At 52.7% G+C, this 19,680-nt stretch overlaps 1 protein-coding gene across 10 annotated transcripts in view; it reads left to right on the top strand.

Moving 5' to 3' along the window:
* SFMBT2 (Scm like with four mbt domains 2) overlaps positions 1-15,138 on the top strand; it is a 222,318-nt gene extending 207,180 nt beyond the window's left edge. For 8 of the 10 annotated variants that reach the window (XM_045465807.1, XM_045465810.1, XM_045465805.1 and 5 more), the window contains 3 exons: positions 160-423; positions 1,402-1,530; positions 10,210-15,138. In XM_045465807.1, the coding sequence (XP_045321763.1) occupies positions 160-423; positions 1,402-1,530; positions 10,210-10,350 (534 nt within the window). In that variant the 3' untranslated portion in view covers positions 10,351-15,138. Of the gene's footprint in view, positions 1-159; positions 424-1,401; positions 1,531-2,894; positions 3,829-10,209 lie in introns of those variants that run through there. The other 2 variants (XM_045465812.1, XM_045465813.1) reach the window with 2 other exon arrangements.
* The last annotated feature ends 4,542 nt before the right edge of the window (positions 15,139-19,680 follow it).

Below are 19,680 nucleotides of genomic sequence, written 5' to 3'. Positions count from 1 at the left end.
TACCGGGAGCCCTGCCTCTTCCTCGCGGAAAGCAGGCGCAGCCACTCAGCCACGCGGCCTGGGAGGGGGCTGCGACGGGGACCGAGGCGGGGACGGCGGGGTGGGTCAGCCGGGGGGTGGGGGGAGAAGCCGCCCTTCAGCGCCTGCCCTTGGCCCCAGGAGAGCGAGGAGGAGGACGCGGACGCCATGGACGAGGACACGGGGAGCGAGGAAACCGGCTCCGAGCTCCGCGACGACCAGACAGACACCTCTTCCGCCGACGTCCCCTCCACGCGGCCCCGGAGGGCCGTCACCCTGAGGAGCAGCTCGGAGCCCGAGCGCCGGCCGCCCGTGGAGAGGCCGCGAAGGGGCCGGAGGGCGCAGGCCGCCTCCTGTGCCGAGGGCGGGGAGCAGGGCGCGGCCGGCGGCCAGGACCCTGCAGAGGTGAGGCCCACGGGCCCCCCCGGCTTGTTGGGGGGTGGGGGGCTGCCACAGCGTGTTGAAGGTCAAGGCCTTGATTCGGGGGTCCCTGTAAAAATACCAAAAGTGGGGCGCCTGGGTGGCTCAGTCAGTTAAGTGTCCGACTTCGGCTCAAGTCGTGATCTCACGGCTCACGAGTCCTGAGTTCGAGCCCCGCATCGGGCCCCTCGCGGGACGTGCAAAGCCTGCTTGGGATTCTCTCTCCTCCTCTCTCTCTAGCCCTTCCCTGCTCACGTGTCTCTCTAAATAAACAAATAAACATCAAAGAAATTTTTTAACTAAAATACTAAAAGCAGTGGCAGCAGCTCCAGCGTGGTTCCCACATCCGGGCACAAGGCCTGGTGACGTCTGGAGTGGAGTTCAGAGGGAAGTCATGGCACCTTTTTCTCTGGAAGGTTTCACAGCCTCGAAGGATTCTCGTCAGGAGGACAGACAGAATGAGTCCTCAAGGTCCCCTGAACAGCAGGCTTTCCCTTCACGGAGGGGCCTCTGTGATGCTGTGAGATGGGAAATCAGCATCTCCGGTCTTCCCCACGCCCACTCAGGTGGGAGGCCATCTGTACCTTCATCCCCAAAATGAATGGGGAAAACCTGGCTGTCTCCTGTGCGTTCTCATACGCCCCACACCATCTCTCCTCGGTCGGAGACGCATCCTTGCTAAGCAGGCCCAAGATGTCCCGATAAACTTGGTTTTCAGCAACTGCTCCCACTGTGCCTTTGTTTGTTTGTTTGTTTAACCTCTAACGGCACACAAGTCATTGGAGGCAAAGTCACAACCCAGATGAATTGCTAAGAAAGTCCCTAGAGACCGGCAGTTTCTGTGGGCTGTCTGGGTGCCCCGGGGAGAGGCCAGAGGGAGAAGGAAAGTCCGGCTCAGGCCCACGGGGTTTCCTGAGCATCCGTGCAGGGATGAAATGACCTCCTTACCCCTTCTCCCGTCAGGAAACGAAGCAAGAGGAGGAGGAGAGGCTGGTTCTGGAGAGCAACCCTCTGGAGTGGACGGTGACCGACGTGGTGAGGTTCATCAAGCTGACGGACTGCGCCCCCCTGGCCAAGATCTTTCAGGAACAGGTGCGCTTGCCCTCCTGCTGCATTTGTGACGTTTTGTTTGCTCTTCTGATTGAGCTGGCTTTCTGGGACCCGGCTCTGGCAGGGGAGAGGGTGCCTCCCTGTTACTGTGAGGGAAGAGGTGGGTGCCAACCCAGGTGCACAAATGATCCCTCCCTGACACCTCTGCGGGGGGCTCCTTGCTGTCGAGGAAGTCCCCACTTGGTTTTTCCCTGATAATCCCTTGTGGGGGCGCTGGGGGCCTGGGGTCATCTGGGCAGACTGGACATCAGGACCCCTCGCCCGGCCTTTGCTGCTCTTGGAGGCGGGGGTTCTCCGTCCTGCAGGAAGGCCATTTTTGTCTAAAAGGTTTCTGTCTGCCGAGGCTCCCTTTCCCTCAGTCCTTTGGCTGAAAAGAGCAGGCTTCCGTGGGGCCCCTTTCCCTCATGCGCATTGGCATTTCGGGGGTTGCAAGCCTCTTTAGCAATCGGTCTTGGCTGCAGAAGGCAGACGCACAACGAGGGCATGCCCCACTGTGCCCCAACTCAGGTCCCCAAGTCCCTGCTGGTCTGCCACCTTCTCTCTGCCATACGTTTGATTCATAACATTCAGGGCTTTTGTTACATTTAGTGGGAGAAACAGGGAAAGGATGTGTGCTCATCTTCCCAGAGGTGGGAGCCCTTGTCCTGCTGTGTTTCGCGTGATGTTTTCATATTTTTTTCACTCTTGCATTTGTAAAAATGTCAACAACCCAGGGTATGTTAGGTGCGGTGCCAAAGGATGATGGATGATTGCATCAATCCTTTTTTTTAGTTTTAATTTTTTTAATGTTTATTTTTGAGACAGAGAGAGAGAGAGAGAGAGAGAGCATGAGCGGGGCGGGGGGGGGGGGGGGGCGGGGACAGAGAGAGAAGGAGACACAGAATCTGAAGCAGGCTCCAGACTCTGAGCTGTCAGCACAGAGCTTCACACAGGGCTCGAACTCATGAACCGTGAGATCATGACCTGAGCCGAAATTGGATGCTAAACCAACTGAGCCACCCAGGCGCCCCGGATAACATCTATCCTTTAATGGCGTTTTGACTCTGCAGGTGAGATGATCGTAATTAGCCGAAACATAAGACATGCTGTGAGCCGCGGGAAAGGAGGGATTGGGTTCCGTTGCCCTTTAAATGGGTGTGGAAACAGGTTGCCCCTCTGGACCTGTGCCACCAGGCCTCCCACGGAAGCGCCAGGCGGAGCCCGCGACTTGTGCCGCTGTGTTCCCTCCATGTCTCACGTTGTCTCGCCATGTATGAATATCCGTCTTTCAGGACCTGGCATTTAAAAAAAAAATAACTGTTTACCATCTAAGCAATTAAAGATGTGTCTATCCAGTGCTTTTTTAGATTATGCAGACGGATGCTCTGGAAAGAAAGTAACTCAGGCATTAAATCAGGAAGAGAAAAGAAAGGCCTCTGATTCTGCATGCACCCAGTGTATCCCCCAGATTTTCTTCCAGGCCCACTGTGTAAAAAGCAAATTAATGTGGTTCCCAGCTCCTCCTGGGAGAGGGTAGCACTTCAAACATTCAAAGGTTGCCGACTGGTCGACCACCAGAGTCTCCCTGTAGACACCCAGCAAATGCACGTGAAGGAGGGAGCGGCGGCCACAGGGGAGGGTCACCTTGCTGTGTGACATTATCAGCACTTCCTCTCTGAGGGACCAGAAAAGCAGAAAAGAGGAAAAAGCTGCATCGCATGTAGAGAACTGGGCCATGAGTGTGTCCCTTCGTTCAAAACACACAAACGGGACAGTTACAGCCACCACGAGGGCTGGCACGATTTGGAGCATCTCAACCCTGAAAACAAGAATAAAGCAGTGGGTTGATCCCCTGCTAAGAGCGTTGCCTAATGCAGCATTTTCCCAGGCTGCTGTTGGCCCGTAGTGACACCGCGAACAAGGCATTGCATTGGAGTGCGAGCCACGTGCTGATGACCCCAAGTTTCACGTGTGGATCTCTTTGCTCATGTGTTCGTTCCGTGTACATCGACAGGGCATCTGTTTATGGGTCTTAAGATATTCGAAAGGTAGGTGTAGAAGGTGGTATTCTAGATTATCTGCAGTTGTGGTTTTTTTTTTGCTTTATTTCATCTGTAGACCCAAATGCCCAGTTTTGACTGAGAAATGCTTTTCCCCTGGGCTGTGGGCAGAGCAGAGCACAGAGCTCCCCTGCTCAGGTATGGCTGAGCAGCACTGTGAGAGGCCACCAGGCTCGAGTGGGATTGTTTTTACAGGTTTCTTTTTTTTTTTTTAAGTTTTTATTTTGAGACCGGGAACAAGCAGAGGAGGGGCAGAGAGAGAGAGAGAGAGAGAGAGAGAATCCCAGGCAGGTTCCACATTGTCCGTGAAGAGCCCGATACAGGGCTCGATCTCACGAACCGTCGGATCATGACCTGAGCTGAAACCAAGAGTCAGACGCTTACCCGACTGAGCCACCCAGGCATCCCTACAGCTTTCTAATACTAAGCAAGAAAGTGAAAACAAAGCTGACTTGGGAAAAAGGCTCAAATAGTACAGATGCTGAGCTCTCCTTAATTGTCCTTCTGAGCCCAGCTTATTACGGTTATCTCAGGAAGTTTCCAGTCTTCCCAAGCTAACATGTCTGAGAAATGAAACATGCCTGGTACGTTAGCACTTCTAGAACCAGGCAGTGGGCAGGGCCCTGTCTCCAGTTTCTCTTCTTATGTTGGTTAAAAGCTTGGTCGTACGTACCTACTTACTTAACTCTTATAGGCAGAAAAATAGGTAAGCTTTTAATTGATAATAGCCTTGTTCTTATTTCAAATTTCTCATTAGGCCTTCCACCCCCACCCCCGTCACCATAATACGCTGTTGCCCTCTGTGCTATCTGAAGTGTGTGGGATTCGAGTCCTTTTCTGTTCGATCAGGCCCGTAATTACGAGTTTTTGTGTATTTGTTCTATCATCTTTGAGCCCGAGTGCCATGGTCATGATTCGGTGAGGCCTCCAGTGGGTCCGGCCAGCCAAGGCCTCGTGGCCAGCCATGAGCTTTTAGACGGCCCCAAGGAGCCAGCAGGCGGCTCTGTTCAGCAGCGCGGGAGAAAAATCACAGGGCGGAATGGTGATCGCTACATTCAGAAGCCGTCACAACCCGCTGACACAGAGTATAAACTTCCCATTACTGGAAGGCCCACCTTTAATTCTGAAATGTTACGGCAACAGCTTAAAACATCTACGCTCTGTAATTTCGTGCCGCGAACATGTACATTACACAGTAAAACTCCACACGTCTATAACTGAGAGAAAAAAAAAAACCCACAAAACTCTTAAATAAAATATTGCCTCTTTATACACCTCTTATGAAGCAGAGACACATATAATAAGCAGACTCCCCCAACGAGTGATTCACTTCGATGAAAGAAACTCGGGGTCGTTGGCAGCTTATGGACTATGCTGTCTGCTCTCTGGTTCCGTAGACCTGAATGAATGTCCCTGCTGAGGACCTGCTCTGTACCCAAATAAATTTAATTTTGTGTGTGCTGGGCCTTCTCTTTCCTGTTGAGTGTTTTACCAGGGCTCCTTTCTCAAAAATCAGTAGTCTGTTTAGGGTCCTTTTCCGTGTTTCACATACGAGTGATTTGCCAGCAGCTCGGAAGTATGCAAAAGCGGAGCTATAAAAAAGAAATCCGCGGCGGGGTCTAACTACACGATCAGCGAGGAAGAGCTCACTTCTTTCAAACGAAAACACAGGAAGCCGCCCTCGGGATGCGGGGTGGGCTTCCTTCCCCGGCGCTCACGCCGGGTCGGTGAGCCTCGGGCCCGGGCTGGCTTCCGTCCCCCCGCTGTCCCCCGAGCCGTGGGGCCATCTGCGCACGGGAAAGCGTCGGGGGGCACCCACAGCTTCGACGCCCCTGAGCCGCCACTGCGGCCTCTTCCCCTCCCGCGACCGTCTGATGGTCGGGTGGCTAAATCCAGCCCCTCGCAGCCGGACGCTTTGGTGTTCAGAAAGCAGGGGCGCCTTTTAACGCTTGATCACGCATCTGTCTGAAGATAAGAACATGCAGGGCAGGAGATGGGTCGCACAGCGTCAGGGAGGATGGAAAACGAGAACCGAGGACGACAGCCAGAGGCCCCGAGGCGGCTCAGAGCAAACAGGCTGCACAGAACGCCCGCCCTGCCCGAGATACCAGCCGACTTCCAGGTGACACGCAGGGCGCAAGGTCTCTGCGATCAGTCAGACCGCCTCACCCCAGCCCTCCCGTGACCTTGGTCCTCCTGCACACTCGTGTGTGCAGACGCATTCGGCCGGGTGTTTCTCCTCGCTCCGCAAGGCCCAGTGCACCGGGGCTGTGCGCGGGGCACCAGAGAACACGAGTCAAGCGCACCGGCCCGTAGGAGGGTCCGTCCAGTCCAGCTGCCCACGCTTACGAAGCTCACACTCAGAGCGTGAACTCTCCACCCCTCAACCGCGGCCTCAAAGCTGAGACCTCTTTATTTATTACTTTTTTTTTTAAGTTTATTCATTTAATTTGAGGGAGAGTGAAAGTGCGAGCAGGGGAGGAGCAGAGGGAGAGAGAGAGTGAGACAGAATCCCAGGCAGGCTCCACGCTGTCAGCACAGAGCCCCGCTCGGGGCTCGAACTCACAAACCGTGAGATGATGACCTCAGCTGAAATCAGGAGCCGGATGCTTAACCAGCTGAGCCACCCAGGCGCTCCAAACCAACTCCTCCTCCTCCTCCTCGGGCACGACACCGGGCAGAAGGAAGGAGGGCCTGGAAAGCACTCTCCCATTGGCTCTGCCCGTCTGCGGGACAAGTGAATGTGTGTTGGGGTGGGGGTGGAAGGGGCCGGGATCTGATAAAGGTCCAGAGGCCATCATTATGAACTTGCCCATCATTCTCGTTTGGTTTTCTTCTGCCGGAGCAGCTCTGTGCAACTGCCCCTTGCTGCACGGGCCCCAGAGGCCTGCTGGCCGGGGCAGGAGAACAGGCGATACGGCCCCCGATTCTAGAGGCTTCCGGTCTCCTGGGGCCGATGGGCTCATGAACAGTCGTCAGCAGCAGTAAGAGCAGAGACTGGTGTGGTCAGAGCAGGGAGGCTGGGGGAGGGATTGCACAGCACCAGGCGATCCGACGTCTCCGGAAGGAGACGGGGGATGTATACAGGGTGCTCCTGAGGTTTGTTCAGCCAAAGAAGAGCACCCACAAGGGCAGGACAGGGAGCGACACGGTTCAGGCCGCGGCCCTGTAGCAGCTGGTGGGTGCGGGGGTCTCATGGGGGCCCGAGAGAGCAGGCTTGGGCGTGCCTGGTGGCTGGTAAATGATACCACCGGCAGATTTTCCCACAAGATGTCCCAGGAAAGAGACCACGTCCTCTGTCCAGCTCTGTAAAATAATTGGGCAGGGTCAGCCCTTATCTCAAGGCCTGACCTTCACGTCAGGCATATTCTGTGACGCCTGTTCGCACAGGAAATATTCGCGTGTGGATCGCGCGCTGAATGCTGTAGCAGACGCCTTGTGTCCTTGTTCACCCTTCCAGTGACCATCGAATTTGACCGGTGGTGATCACCCTGACAGTGGTGGCACAGTTCATTCTAGGATCTCAGGATAGAGCACGGTTATCCCAACAGGCAGGTGGGTGGTGTTCGAGGAGTAGTTTATTGAGACGGATGCGACTCTCCAGAACGGAAACTGGCGGGTGAAAGGCACTGTAGCTCCCCCAGGATAAACGCTTCGGCCGTATCGGAAGGAATCTGGAGTGTGGCCTTTAATGTAAGCACTGCATTCACTCCTGGTGTCTGCCCTCCGTCGGCAGAAGCCCTGCTAGGCTTAGAACAGGCGAAGGGAGGGGCCATCGTGAGGTTTCTGTTTGGGGATTGCAGACCTCAGCTCGCCCTCCCCGCTAACTGTGAGTTTTCATTTTGAGGATATTTGCGGCTCAATGCAGTTGACCCTCACCTGCCTTATTTCTTCCCACGTGAGGTCTCCACAAAAGAACGCGGAGTCTTTGGGGAGCTGAGGACAGCCTGGTGGAGGCACGTCCAGAAACACCGGAAGTGTGCGTCCCGGCTCACCCGGCGGACGGCACGTCGCTCGGGATAGGAGCCACATGGCTCTGTTCCCAGCACCTGTGCTTTAACCTGAACGTTGCAAACCCCCTCCCCCCGCCACCAAACGCATGTGTTGAAATCCTGTCTTCCAAAGTGATGGTGTTAGGAGGTGGGGCCTCCCTTTCAGCCCCTCGTAACTTCCCTGCCTGCTAATTCATGCCAATACGTTGTGGCCAAAATCAGCGGGCAGGTGTTCGAATCCTACAATGTGACCTCTCTGCCTAACGCCCTTTGGTGACTTCTGGTCGCACACCTTAGAGGAAGTCCCACTTTCTTAACGACCCTCTGGGCCCATCTCAGCTTTACCTTCCGCGGCTCTGTGCTTTCCCTGAATACGTGCTTTCCCGAACTACTGGTCTTCCTTGGGTCCCTCCTCCTTTTCATGCATCTCCTCGGCCCCTTTGGTATAAGTTCAGGCATCGCTGATCCCTGAGACATTTCCTGACTCCTATAAGGCTGGTTACGTTCCCGTCTGTTAGTGCGTAAAGCTGTGTCCACGCTTTAATCTCTCTGTATTGTGGTGGTCTGTTCAACGTAATGGCCTCCCTTGAGATTCCTACTCTCCTGGAAGGGAGTCTTTGATTTGTTTATGCGGTAATCGCAGAGGTCGTTAGAGTGCCTGGCCCTGAGTAGGTGCTCAGGAAACACTTGCTTGTTGAGTCCATAGATAAGTGACATTCTCCATTCAAATGTGTGTGTGCATGTGGCAGCCACCTTCACTGACTTGGTCTGTAGAGAGTTGCAGAAGCATTTTAGGGCTGACTTTCAAGTATAATTGAATCCGTACGTCCAACGATGGCCATTATACTAAGTGGGCATGTTTAGAGCACAGTTTTCCCTCCAGAATTTAATATCAGAAAACCATGGGTCCCAGTTCCAATTTGGTCTCTAACAATGTGATCTTAGGTAGATCAGCCAGCTTTTTTGGCGTTAATTTCCACCTAAAGATACTTCCCATCTCCTGAAACAAGTTTCTGTTCTGTTCTTCATTGAACGTAATGGTTACGCCACCTCACGTGGTTTTGTAACATCATCCTGGTTCCTCCTCACAGTGTGTTTTTAGAGGCCGGTGATAACTCACGAGACTTTGTATCCCGAGGCCTACGCCCTCTCTGTCGAGTTTTGGTGGAATATATGTGGCTTTGCCTCTGCAAACGGAGTTGGCTATACCGGTCCCAGGTCAGCGGCTACCACTGTTTATTTAGTTCATGACCTTGAGCAAGACACTGTTTTCCGGTACTTTGAGTTTGCTCTTACTCCAGTCAGAGTAGCATCCGAAGAGACAAAGTAACATACAAGAGGACGATAGAAAAAGGGGAAAGTGGTATAAATAGAGCACCAAAAACTCATGGACACTTTCCTTCATCTCCTCCTTTCAGTGTAAATTCAAGACTGATAGGTTTACTTCGGGGTTGGATAACGTCCAGTTTGAGTCTTGGTTGAGAGGAGGCTTGTGTAATTGAGACATCAGACGCTGCACTCGCATTGATACTTGTAAAATTAACGCTTAATTTTTACGGCCTCCGCACTCAGCAGGGATTATTAGCACACGAAGGTGGCTTTTGAAACTGATCATGTTGGTCTTCCCAAGGTCATCGCTTTCTGTTTCTTTGCTTTTGATATTTTAAGACCGCTGAAGACACCATCATTTTAAGAAAATAAGCTTCTGTGTAGCTCATGACCCACGATGTCCGAGACCTCACAAGCGCGTATGCAGTCGCATGACTGTTATGTTTCTGCGGCTTATGGCGCCTTGGGTTCACTGCTTCTCCAGACGGCAGAAATTTTGGCGCCGAGTTCATTTTATGCTCTCCTTCTACCATGGGTCTATGTCGTTACCTTGTCTTACTTCCCCTGGAACATGAGAAGCCTCTTAACTTCTTCTGGAACACGAAGACTGCCTTGGCGGATAGGAAGAAGGGATTGCACTTCAACTCAGTACCCCAGTCAAACAGCGTCTCCATAAATAAACCCAGTGGTGACAGTAGGGGCAGAGATGTCCGTCAGGGTGATCGTTGGGGTGAGCCTCGGCCCCCTCCTCCTGCGGTGAACGCGACTTCACAGGCTCTAATGAACATCTTCCTCGTGTAGACCCCGTGCATGGCTGTAGAGAGCTAACTAACGCCAAGCTGGGAGGGGGCCCTTGTACGCCTCACTCTGGGGGATGTGGGCGTGCAGATGGAGACGTGTGCCATGGTGTGCATCTACGTACCTGAGTTTTCCTCAAGGGAAAACTGTTCTGGGGGGCCGCTCACCTCTACGGCATCTTCTTGCCCATCCCGACGGTGAAAGTTCAGACCTGGGTAAGAAAGAGAGAGCTGCTTCTTTTCGGAGAGAGCTCTTTTCTAGTGCTCACGTCAAGTCATGGCAGAACACGGGAGGGCCCAGGGCTGGTGGGGGGGGGGTGCTCTCCCAGCAGGGGGCCATCTCCTTGAGAAGGACGAGATCCTGCAGTGGTTTCCCTCTTCCGCCTCTTCACCCCCACCAGCCACCCCTCACGCCCTTTGGCCCCGAGGACCAAGCCCGCCATGGCAGATACCTTCCCTTGGCGCCCGGTGTCTTGGCTCTAACGTGGCTTTGTTTCCTGGCAGGACATCGACGGTCAAGCGCTCCTGTTGCTGACTCTTCCCACGGTGCAAGAATGCATGGAGTTGAAGCTGGGGCCTGCCATCAAGCTGTGCCACCAGATCGAGAGAGTTAAAGGGGCCTTCTACGCCCAGTACGCCAACTGACGCTGCCCTCTTGGGAGGTGACCCGTTCTCTTGGGATGCGGCGTCCTGGGAAGGTTTCGAGACTGAAGCTTTACTTTGCTGGGCGACGTGCGATGGTGCGTATACAAGACAGGGCCGAAAAGCAAGGAGCGTGGCGGACCTCTTGACCCCCCAGCCTGTTTGACGTTGCCGCGATTTCAGGCCCGCCCGCTACCACAGCGGTGGCTTCTGGACAGCGTCAGGCGCTGGAGGGCATCGAAGAGCTTCTTTGTACGTCCGCGTCTCCCATTTCTCCGGCCCGAATCCAGGCAGCTCCCTGCAGACGCATTTCCTAAACCACGGCCCCGCTTTGCTTTGAAAACCAAGGCGTAGCTGATGTCTTTTTTGGATGTGCCCGAGGAGGGCGCCTGGCTGGGGGGTTTTCTGCAGTCACTACAGATGCTTCTTCCACGGCAACGCACACGTGGCTTTCGCGGCATGAATGTCACCACGGTCTGATCTTGGTGGCGGCTCATTTCTCAGACGCACTTGCAGGCGATGTTTCAGGACGTGGTTACAGAAGGATGGGCTAGACCGTCATCGCCCGGCAGAGGTGCCTTTTAGGAAGGAGAGGCGATGAAGTGGTTCTCCCTGAGTGACGGACATCGGAGCCTGTAGAGGGTTCCGTTTGCAGCCTTTTGTAGAACTCCACGTACTGCTAACATTCTGATTTAATTGCGACCACATCGGGGAGTGACCCCCTTTAGTCTGGTGGGAAATGCTGAGCTGTGGACTGAAGGCAGAGCTTAATGGCAGGAACAGGAAGAGGCTTCGGGAGGCTTTGAATAAACCATCCCCTCAGAAGGATCCTGTCCTGAATCCCTTGATGAGACTGGCTTCGAGCGCCCCTCCGATGCGCCCGGCCCTGGGACGTCCCGGGAGGCGGGCGTTCCCGACAGGAAGCCGGCAGTGACCCGGCCCAGCCCCGCTCTTCTTCCGCTGGCACGGCTGGCCACCAACTGCGATCTTGGGTGACCGGATCACTCTGGGACCCCTTGTCCCCATCCTGCTCCTGCTGAGAGTCCCGATCTGCCAGCACGAGACACACAGTAGGTGAAAAAGAAGCATGGTCTCCACAACGTGGAGTGCTCCCTGCAGCCCGCCCTGGCTGGGAGGTTGCTGATTTCTGGGGCAGTTTCCGTTAAATCGGTTCAGTCCCTGGAAGAGAGATCTCTGGCTCGGAGAATTGGCTGGGTTTTGGTGACCAGCACCCCCTCTGTGTGTGTGCCCGTGAGGGACCCAGTATGGTCACTCAAACCCAAATGGATTGCTCCCCCCTGCCCTCCCCCCCCCCACCCCCACACGCTGCAGCAGGTGTCCAGATGCCTTTCGGAACGTGGGCGAGGAAAACTAAACCTTTAGACGTGTCCGGAGGCCGACACCGAGAGCAGAGGCTGCCCGCCCTTCGGTTACTCCTTTTTACCGTCCACCCTCCATCTTTTCTCCTTGATGAGAGTCTCAGCAGCGGGGGTGACCCCATGCGGTGGGCTTCTCAGCCGTCATGTGTCGGCTACGTTTTTAAGGCATGATTCTCTGTCGCATTTCGCAGAGTGTGGTGACTGACGCCGACCTTTGTTGCGAACATTCTGTCCTGGCTACCGATGCAGATGGGGAGCATATTTTGCAGGTGACCCTTTACTGTCTCCCCGTAGCTGATTTTTGCCACCAAGTTTTAAACATTTGGCAAGTGGCTCTGCCCGGGGCCCCGGGACGGAAGGGCCCCCCGCGTCCCAACCCGGTGCCGCTGGCCGTGTTGTCGGGACGGAAGCGTCCGCGCTGACTGGCGCTCGGCCTGCAGCCAGGCTTCTCTCTCCTGAGCTGAAGTGTCCCCCTCCTCTCGGTCCCCCGCCCCTGCCTTCTCAGCCACATGCTCGCGGCCTTAACCGTGGCTCAGCCTGGGGGCGCCTGCTGGAAAGGGTGTCCGTTGCGAGGTGTTTGGCGTTTTCACCGCGCTGACTCGCTTAGGACCCTTCACCGTGGCCTTTTTAAGCCGAGCTGTTCCCATTGCGCTTGGAACCACGAAGGCATGTAGTGGCTGCAACGTGTCTTTGTACTTTCGGGACGAATGTGACCTTCTCGTGCCCTTTCAAGTAAAGGCGACGTGGGAACAAGCAGCTCCTTCCGGGCGTCTCTGGAGCCTCCCCACCCCACCCCCCCACCCGGAGCTGGATGGTCCTTCCGCTGGTGGCCCAGGCAGGTCATGGCCACCACTGCTGGGGGGGGCCTCCTGCTCCCCGAGGGGCCAGATGCCCAACACGCTCCTCGCCCTCAGTCTCTGTGCGGCGATCAGTCGCTTCGCCCACCACGGTTTTGCGAGTGAGCCGTAAGGACGACGGGGCTGGGGCCAGAGGCAGAAGACCCAGCCCTGGGGGAACCTTCATGAAGGTCGTGTCCGGGCCGCCCACTGGCCCATCGAGAGCCAAGAAACATTTTAGGACCAAGAAGATGCTTTTGCCGGAGCGTTGCCCACGTGCTCCTGAACTTGGCTGCTCTGGGGATTGCCAGTGGCGGGTGTGGCCCACATCAGTAGCGGTTTGGTTCCGGAACGCTAAGGCGTCCGTTTCTCCATAGGATTTACCCACACCAGCTTCCGTCTCATACCTCGGGCCAATTTGCAAGGAACATTTTATACCGTGTCGTTACTGTGCCTCTTACGGCAGGAAATACTGATTTTACACCTCTTCCCCACGTGCCGCCACAGCCCCAAGCCTAACGTTTCTTGGTTGAAACACCAACAGGCGATACGCCTCCCTCCCTTCTCCCTCCCCAGATGCTACAGTCGATGCTCTGTCTCTTTGATAATACTTTGGGACCAAAGTCCCGCCCTCTGTGTGCCGGGGTCCTGCGTTACCTCCTGGAGCTGGCCGAGAAGCGTGTTCCCCTCCCGGCCACACGGACACTTTGCAGTCTGCACAGCATGTGTAACTTGAGAAGCAGAAATGCCACCTCGTCTTTCATGGCGAGAGGCACCCACCATGCGGTCCCATCCAAAGACGAATGGAGTTTGCTCAGCCCCCGCCTTGCCGACTGCATTTGGACTGTGTTGGGAAGCTATCCACCCCCCACGACCATATAAACCTGAAAAGAGCAGGCTGACACAGTGGATGAACCTCTTTGCTTTTCAAAAAAATAAAAAAATTAAAAACCACCAAAAAACAACAAAAAAAACGGAAACCAGTTTCCTTCACCGCGAAGTTGCATAGTACAGAGAACTCACCCGTCACTTTTAAAAGTAAGTTCCTCTGATCAAAGTTTGACTCGCACGCAGTGTTTGAGCTGCACGGCTACTACGGTTGCTTTTCCTTATTTGAGCGTATCTGAAAGAGCGTTTCCTGTGTTTGCTTTGATTGGTTCCTCGGTAAATTCAAATGACCCCAAGCCTTTGCCGCCGCCCCCTCTGACCCTTCCTGTGATCTCTGGAGACTTGATTTGGCTCTGTCTTTGAAGCTTGGTCTGAGTGCCCTAACTTCTCTCTCAGAATTTTGAGTGTTGTTATCAGGCAAGTTCTGAGATCTGCCTTTTATCTTACACCAAACACCTTTCTAAAGAGCCGTTCTCCTTTCGTTTTGCAAGCACTGGGGGTTTTCATACTTCTTTTGTAGAACGCCCATTTCTGTTTCTTTGCTGTACATAGAACTATAAAAACAGTAGCGTTGAAACCTTTGCTGTGGTTTGAGCATCATTGTCATGTTTTGGTCAAGGTGGCCACCCGAGGGTCCACGTACTCTACTGTCTTTAGAACGCTGTGATCGAGTGTGCAATGATTTGAAGGGAAGCGTAATAAATTAAGGTGTCTGTAGTTTTTAAGGAAGAAGTCGTTGAAGACGTGTACATAACGGCCCGTGTCTTTTGGTGCAATAACTAATCGCAAGGAAAAGTTCTGTTTGCAGCCCAATGTTGTCATGATTCTCTTAATCGTCTACCGTTCTTTTCCGTTTCAAAGTCTTCTGGAAATTGCTTTATCCCCTTCAACTCGGTTGAATATTTAATCTGGTTCTCCTGGCTTTTATCCCCAGAATTGGTTTACATGGATGCGATAGAATCGAATCGTGCTATTTCTGACCCACAGAATTTACCCAAGACATTGTCATTGCTGACACGTGGCGCTGCTTGGGTGTTCGTTTAAAAGCCACCTGTGGTTCAGGTGATAAAAAGAACCCAAGCAGTTTCCCGGGCGGGTAGTCTTTCCATCTTACTGATCTGTTCTCAGTGCATCGGCGAGCACGGAGGTCTCTTGTGAACCAGCCCGGAAGCCAGGGCAGTGCTGCAGGTGGACCTAAAGGCTACCCCGAAGGAAAAGGAGAGTCCTGGGACCAACGTTTGCCGAAAAATCTGCTCGCGATGGGGAATTGGAGACGATTTTTTTTTTTGAAACGACAGAAGAGAACAAAATCATCTCATTTGTTGTTTAGAATGGGAGGTAGCATGCTATCTGGAAGCATAACCTGTTCCTAGTCGTGAAAGTCCAAAGTTCTTTTGCTGTTTTACATTCCATTTTGAGAAGTTTGTACTGAAATTCGATTCGTGTCTCGTGAGCCGTTCTGGTGTGTCCCAAGGAAAAATTCGTGTTTTCACTTTGGAAATTTGCAGGACAAAGGGCATGTTGTTTGGTTTGCTGTAAGATTGAATTCTGTATATATGTTTTCATGTAAATAAATGAAAATCTATATCAGAGTTATATTTTAATTTTTATTCTAAATGAAAAAAAAGACCCTTTTTACTTGAAAAAAATTGTAAGCCACATTGTTAATAAAGTACAAATAAGTTCTACAGTGGTGTTGGTGTCTTCGTATTTAAGGTTACTGAATGTTAGTTTTAGGGTTTGCATTTTGTTCTGGGTTTTTTTTTTCTTTTTTCCAGCTTGGCACGAAAGCATACATTTATAGGGTTTTAATAACTGTGGCTCTGAAAGTCCCACGTGATAGCTTTCAGACTCACCTGCTAGCTTGGAACTTTCTGTTCAAGGTGCTTGTGCTTATCCTTTTTATTAAAATACTACAATACGTCCTACACAGTCACGTGTAGTCTTTCCGTTTTCAGTTTTTGCAGTTCCTCCATGAACTGGTGCGTTCGGAGGAGGACGGGGAGGGCTGTGTCTGGGAGAATAGTACTTGACCGTGTTTACACGTGTGGCTGTCCCGTGAACATCACCAGTGGGTGTCTGGCATCTCTGTTGGAACAAAAGAGGTCCCCTTGTGCCCCTGCCCTGTGAGCGGTCTGCGTCACCGGTGGAGCACGTACCTATCCTTCTGCCACTGCCCACGCCAGAAGGCATTACTGAGGGGCAGAGCTCAGGCGAAGGGGACAAGGGCATTTAGAGGAAAGTGGTGAAGGAACCCTAAACAACTTCCCTTTCTTCCAACCCCAGCCCATCTGAACCAGCCAGCTTCTCTTCAAATACACTATTTTGCCCCTACTGACAATCAGGTTCTGTATATAGAAAGGTGTGTTTTGGGGCGCCAGGGTGGCTCAGTCGGTTAAGCGTCCAACTTCAGCTCAGGTCGTGATCTCACTGCTCGAGAGTTTGAGCCCCTCGTGGGGCTCTGTGCTGACAGCTGGGAGCCTGGAGCCCGCTTCAGATTCTGTCTCCCTCTCTCTCCACCCCACTCCTGCCCATGCTCTGTCTCTCTTTCAAAAATAAATAAACATTAAAAAAAATGGGTGTTTTGTTTTGAATCACGGGAGCGTTTTCTCTCAGCTTTTCTTCACTACCAAAAACAAAGCCTAAGATGGGAGACAAAAGTGGGAAGCTTTTGTTCACTTTCTCAAAATACACTAGACGCAAAGAAGTCAAAGGTTATGTGGCTGAGTAAATACGATTATTGCATTTCTATTTGTGCCTGAAGATCTTTGATGGCAAAGACACGTAAAGACTGAATATAAAACAGGATAAAGTGGAAGCTGAACACGTTTCCGGACTTCTCAGTGGAATGAATTAAGGCAAAAAAAGAGAGGGGGGAAAAAAAACCTTACATTTCTCTCCATCTTGCCACCAAAAACCAATTCTATTTTTAATGTTTCCGTTCTCTGGCAGGGCTGTTCACAACCTTCCGTTCCCTAGAAGCTACTCCCCATCCTTCTGGCATTTGGACTGCCACCATTTCATTTCAAGGCTGTGGGACAGCGTCATGCTTACCGGAGGTTCAAAGACCACATTACAAAAAAAAAAAAAAAAAAAGGCTGCTTGCATGGACATGACCTTGGGTGGCTCCAGTGGGAAGACGGGATGTTTGTTTAATCAGCGAGCTGAAAATACTACATCAGAATAGTAGATGGGCCACAGTGACTGACTAGGGACTAATTTTATCAGGACATTTTGTGACGTCAGCCCCACCCTGGACTAGCTCATTTGCCGTCTGGAAGTGTCCTATTCAGTGGGCTCACAGAAAAGTCTTCTTGTGTTGTTTTTTTTTTTTTTAGATGTTTCTTTATTTTTGAGACCGACAGAGTGTGAGCGGAGGAGGGGCAGAGAGAGGGAGACACAGAATCCGAAGCGGGCTCCAGGCTCCGAGCTGTCAGCACAGAGCCCGACTCGGGGCTCGAGCTCGTGAACCGTGAGATCTTGACGAGCCGAAGCTGGACCCTTCACCGACCAAGCCCCCCAGGTGCCCCCTACCACCGTTGCTTTCTTAAGCAGAGGCCAACTCAGCACATCACCTTGTATTTTCTCTCCTTCCTCCCCTGCTTTAATTTCCATTTTTCCCTCCTTTCTGTTGCTGGGTTATTTAATCCCACAACCACACACTAGCATAGAAGCTTTGCCTCAGACTCTGTTATCTTTGGAACCCCAAATTCGACACTTGGTGCCAGAGTCTTCTAGAAAATAGACCCTCCAGATGGGATTTAGAATAGGATTGCCACCCATCCGAAACCAATAGGAACCCTTTTGCCAATAGGAACACCTCTGGGATAACAGATCCCAGCAGTGGCCTCAACATCACTCAAGCTCCGGCCTGTGATTGATGAGGATGAACCGCAGGTGGAAGGCAAGGTTATGGGCAGGGGCGATGATATCAGTAAAGACTACAGAGGGGGCGGGGTGCACTTGGCCGTGGTGGCCTTGGAAAGGAAAGTGACAGGAAGGCTTAGGAAAGCAATTTTTTCAGCTTGGGTGCATCCAAGGCAGCTTTCAGAGACAACTCTCATCTGACACAGCCGCGGGGAAGACCTACCGAAAAATCAGGCCCGGGATCTGATTATGAGGGTAACATCACTGCCAAGGATATGAAGCGAGCAACCTTGACAGGCTTCCTTCCGCAAAATCAGATGGTGACTTTTTCTGATCGTCTACGAGAGAGCTTCCAAAAGCTGGGGTAGGGTCATGGAGCACATAAGCCAAGAATCCTGAACCCTACGTTGCCCTGACCCCTCCTAGCTAGCAGGCCTTCCCCTTGTCTGAGGACAGAATGCAAAATGACTGTACAACCTTGGTTTGAGGACATAATTCGGTCCAGAACCATGCTTCTAATCCAAAGCACTCGTATATCAAAGCGAATTTCAAGAACCGTTGGCTCCGTTGTGATCAAGTGACGTTCGGCAGCACGTACTGCTCGTATTGCAAGACGTCACTCGTTTAACAAGTTAAAATTTATTAGAAGTGTTTGCTCGTCTTGTGGGATACTCGCAGAACAGGTTACAATCCAAGGTTTTACTGTATTCTCGAGATGGGTATCACAATCTCCCTGCCCGTCGTTGTTTCCACGATAACCAGATGGGGCTCAGGACAGCCCACGCTGGGAATTACAAACCCTGATCCTGGAAGGATCTGTCCACACACCGCAGGAATTGCGGGAAGTGGCTAATGTACCCGCAGAAGCTGGGGGTGCTTAGGCAGAAGTAGATAAGGAAGCTAGACCAAGCACTGGCTAAGAGACTGGATGTTGGGCATTTACCTGGGACTTGGGATTTAGCATTCTCGTAAGGACAGCTTGGAGCCAGTCTAATGCTTACCTGAGGTGGTTCCCAGAGGTTGGCCTATAGTAAACACGATGGAAATGCCAGAACATTCTCTTTGCAGTATTGAGGAAGAAGTCAGAAGGCTGGCCGGGCGATGGATCCACTCTGTAAAACAGGGGTAGGCGGATGCTCCTGCTTTTTTTTAGAATAGAGCTTTCAGGCACATTGAACTTGCACTTTCTGTCTTGGAAAGACAGTGGGGCATCTTGTTCTGAGCACGCGAGAGTTGGTCGTCAAGGGAGAGAGTATACGAGGGGCACCACGGGTTGGCGGTGTTGGGTCAGTGAATGCACTTTCCTGGATGTACTCGGCACCCCACTGACTCCCGGACCTGTGCCTCCTTGATGCACAGCCCCAGACTCTGCGGCCAGTACTTCCCCCCCACCCCACCCCAAAACACCACATGCAGTCACATCCGCTCCTCTGCCCCTTGAGGCCCGGCCCACACCGCCACGCAGGCAGCCGCGTGCACTGTGGCTCCCAGAGCCCATTGTACCAGACCCATCCAGACTTCCACGCCTTCCGTCTCTGCACCCAGGCGAAGCACTGGGCTGTGTGGACGGTGGCTTCTCCCCAGTGGCAGAACTGGAACCTGATCCTGGAAGTGCCAGGGGTTCATGTCCCATGGGCAAACGTTAATCAATGAGAGACAGGAGGTGACCAGCAGGTAAATTCCTCTGCCGTCCTCCCCCAGATGGACTTTCTCTGGACATCTGCCCAGAGACCTCCCACACGTCTGAACAACCCCTCGTGCCTTGTCGTGAAATCCTGGCCAGCAACACAGTGTGCTACGATTTGTTCACCCTTCCGTGCCTTCCTCCCCTCAGCCTGGGAGGCCACCAGTAAAGTTTCAGCTTATAAACTTATCTTCAGGATCTATTTTCCAGGGAACTAGCCGGAGGCAGGAGGCAGTTATTATTTTATTTGTATATGCACTGTACAAATAATAGTGGTGAAATATTCTGGTGTAATCCAGCCATCATCTGGAGCCTGGGAAACGTACAAGCCTTGTGCCATTGAGAACGCTCATCGTAACATGAATCCTTTTTGGATTGCTTTAAGACATGGGTTGGAGGTTCAAATTAAAAATGTTCTTTCTGGTTATTAAAGTAATATGTGTGTGTTACAGAAAATTTGGAAAGGTGGGATGCACGGGTGGCTCAGGCGGTTAAGCGTCCAACTCTTGATATCGGCCCAGGTCATGATCTCACGGTTCATGAGTTTGAACCTTACGTTGGGCTCTGTGCTGACAGTGCGGAGTCTGCTTAGGATTCCCTCTCTCCCCGCCCCCCCCCGCCCCCCTCTACCCCTTACCCCGGCTTATGCTCTCTTCTCTCTCTTGAAATAAACTTAGAA

The sequence above is a fragment of the Leopardus geoffroyi genome, chromosome B4, assembly GCF_018350155.1.
Source record: "Leopardus geoffroyi isolate Oge1 chromosome B4, O.geoffroyi_Oge1_pat1.0, whole genome shotgun sequence".
Lineage (NCBI taxonomy): Eukaryota > Metazoa > Chordata > Mammalia > Carnivora > Felidae > Leopardus > Leopardus geoffroyi.
This window is presented reverse-complemented; position numbering and strand designations above follow the sequence as displayed.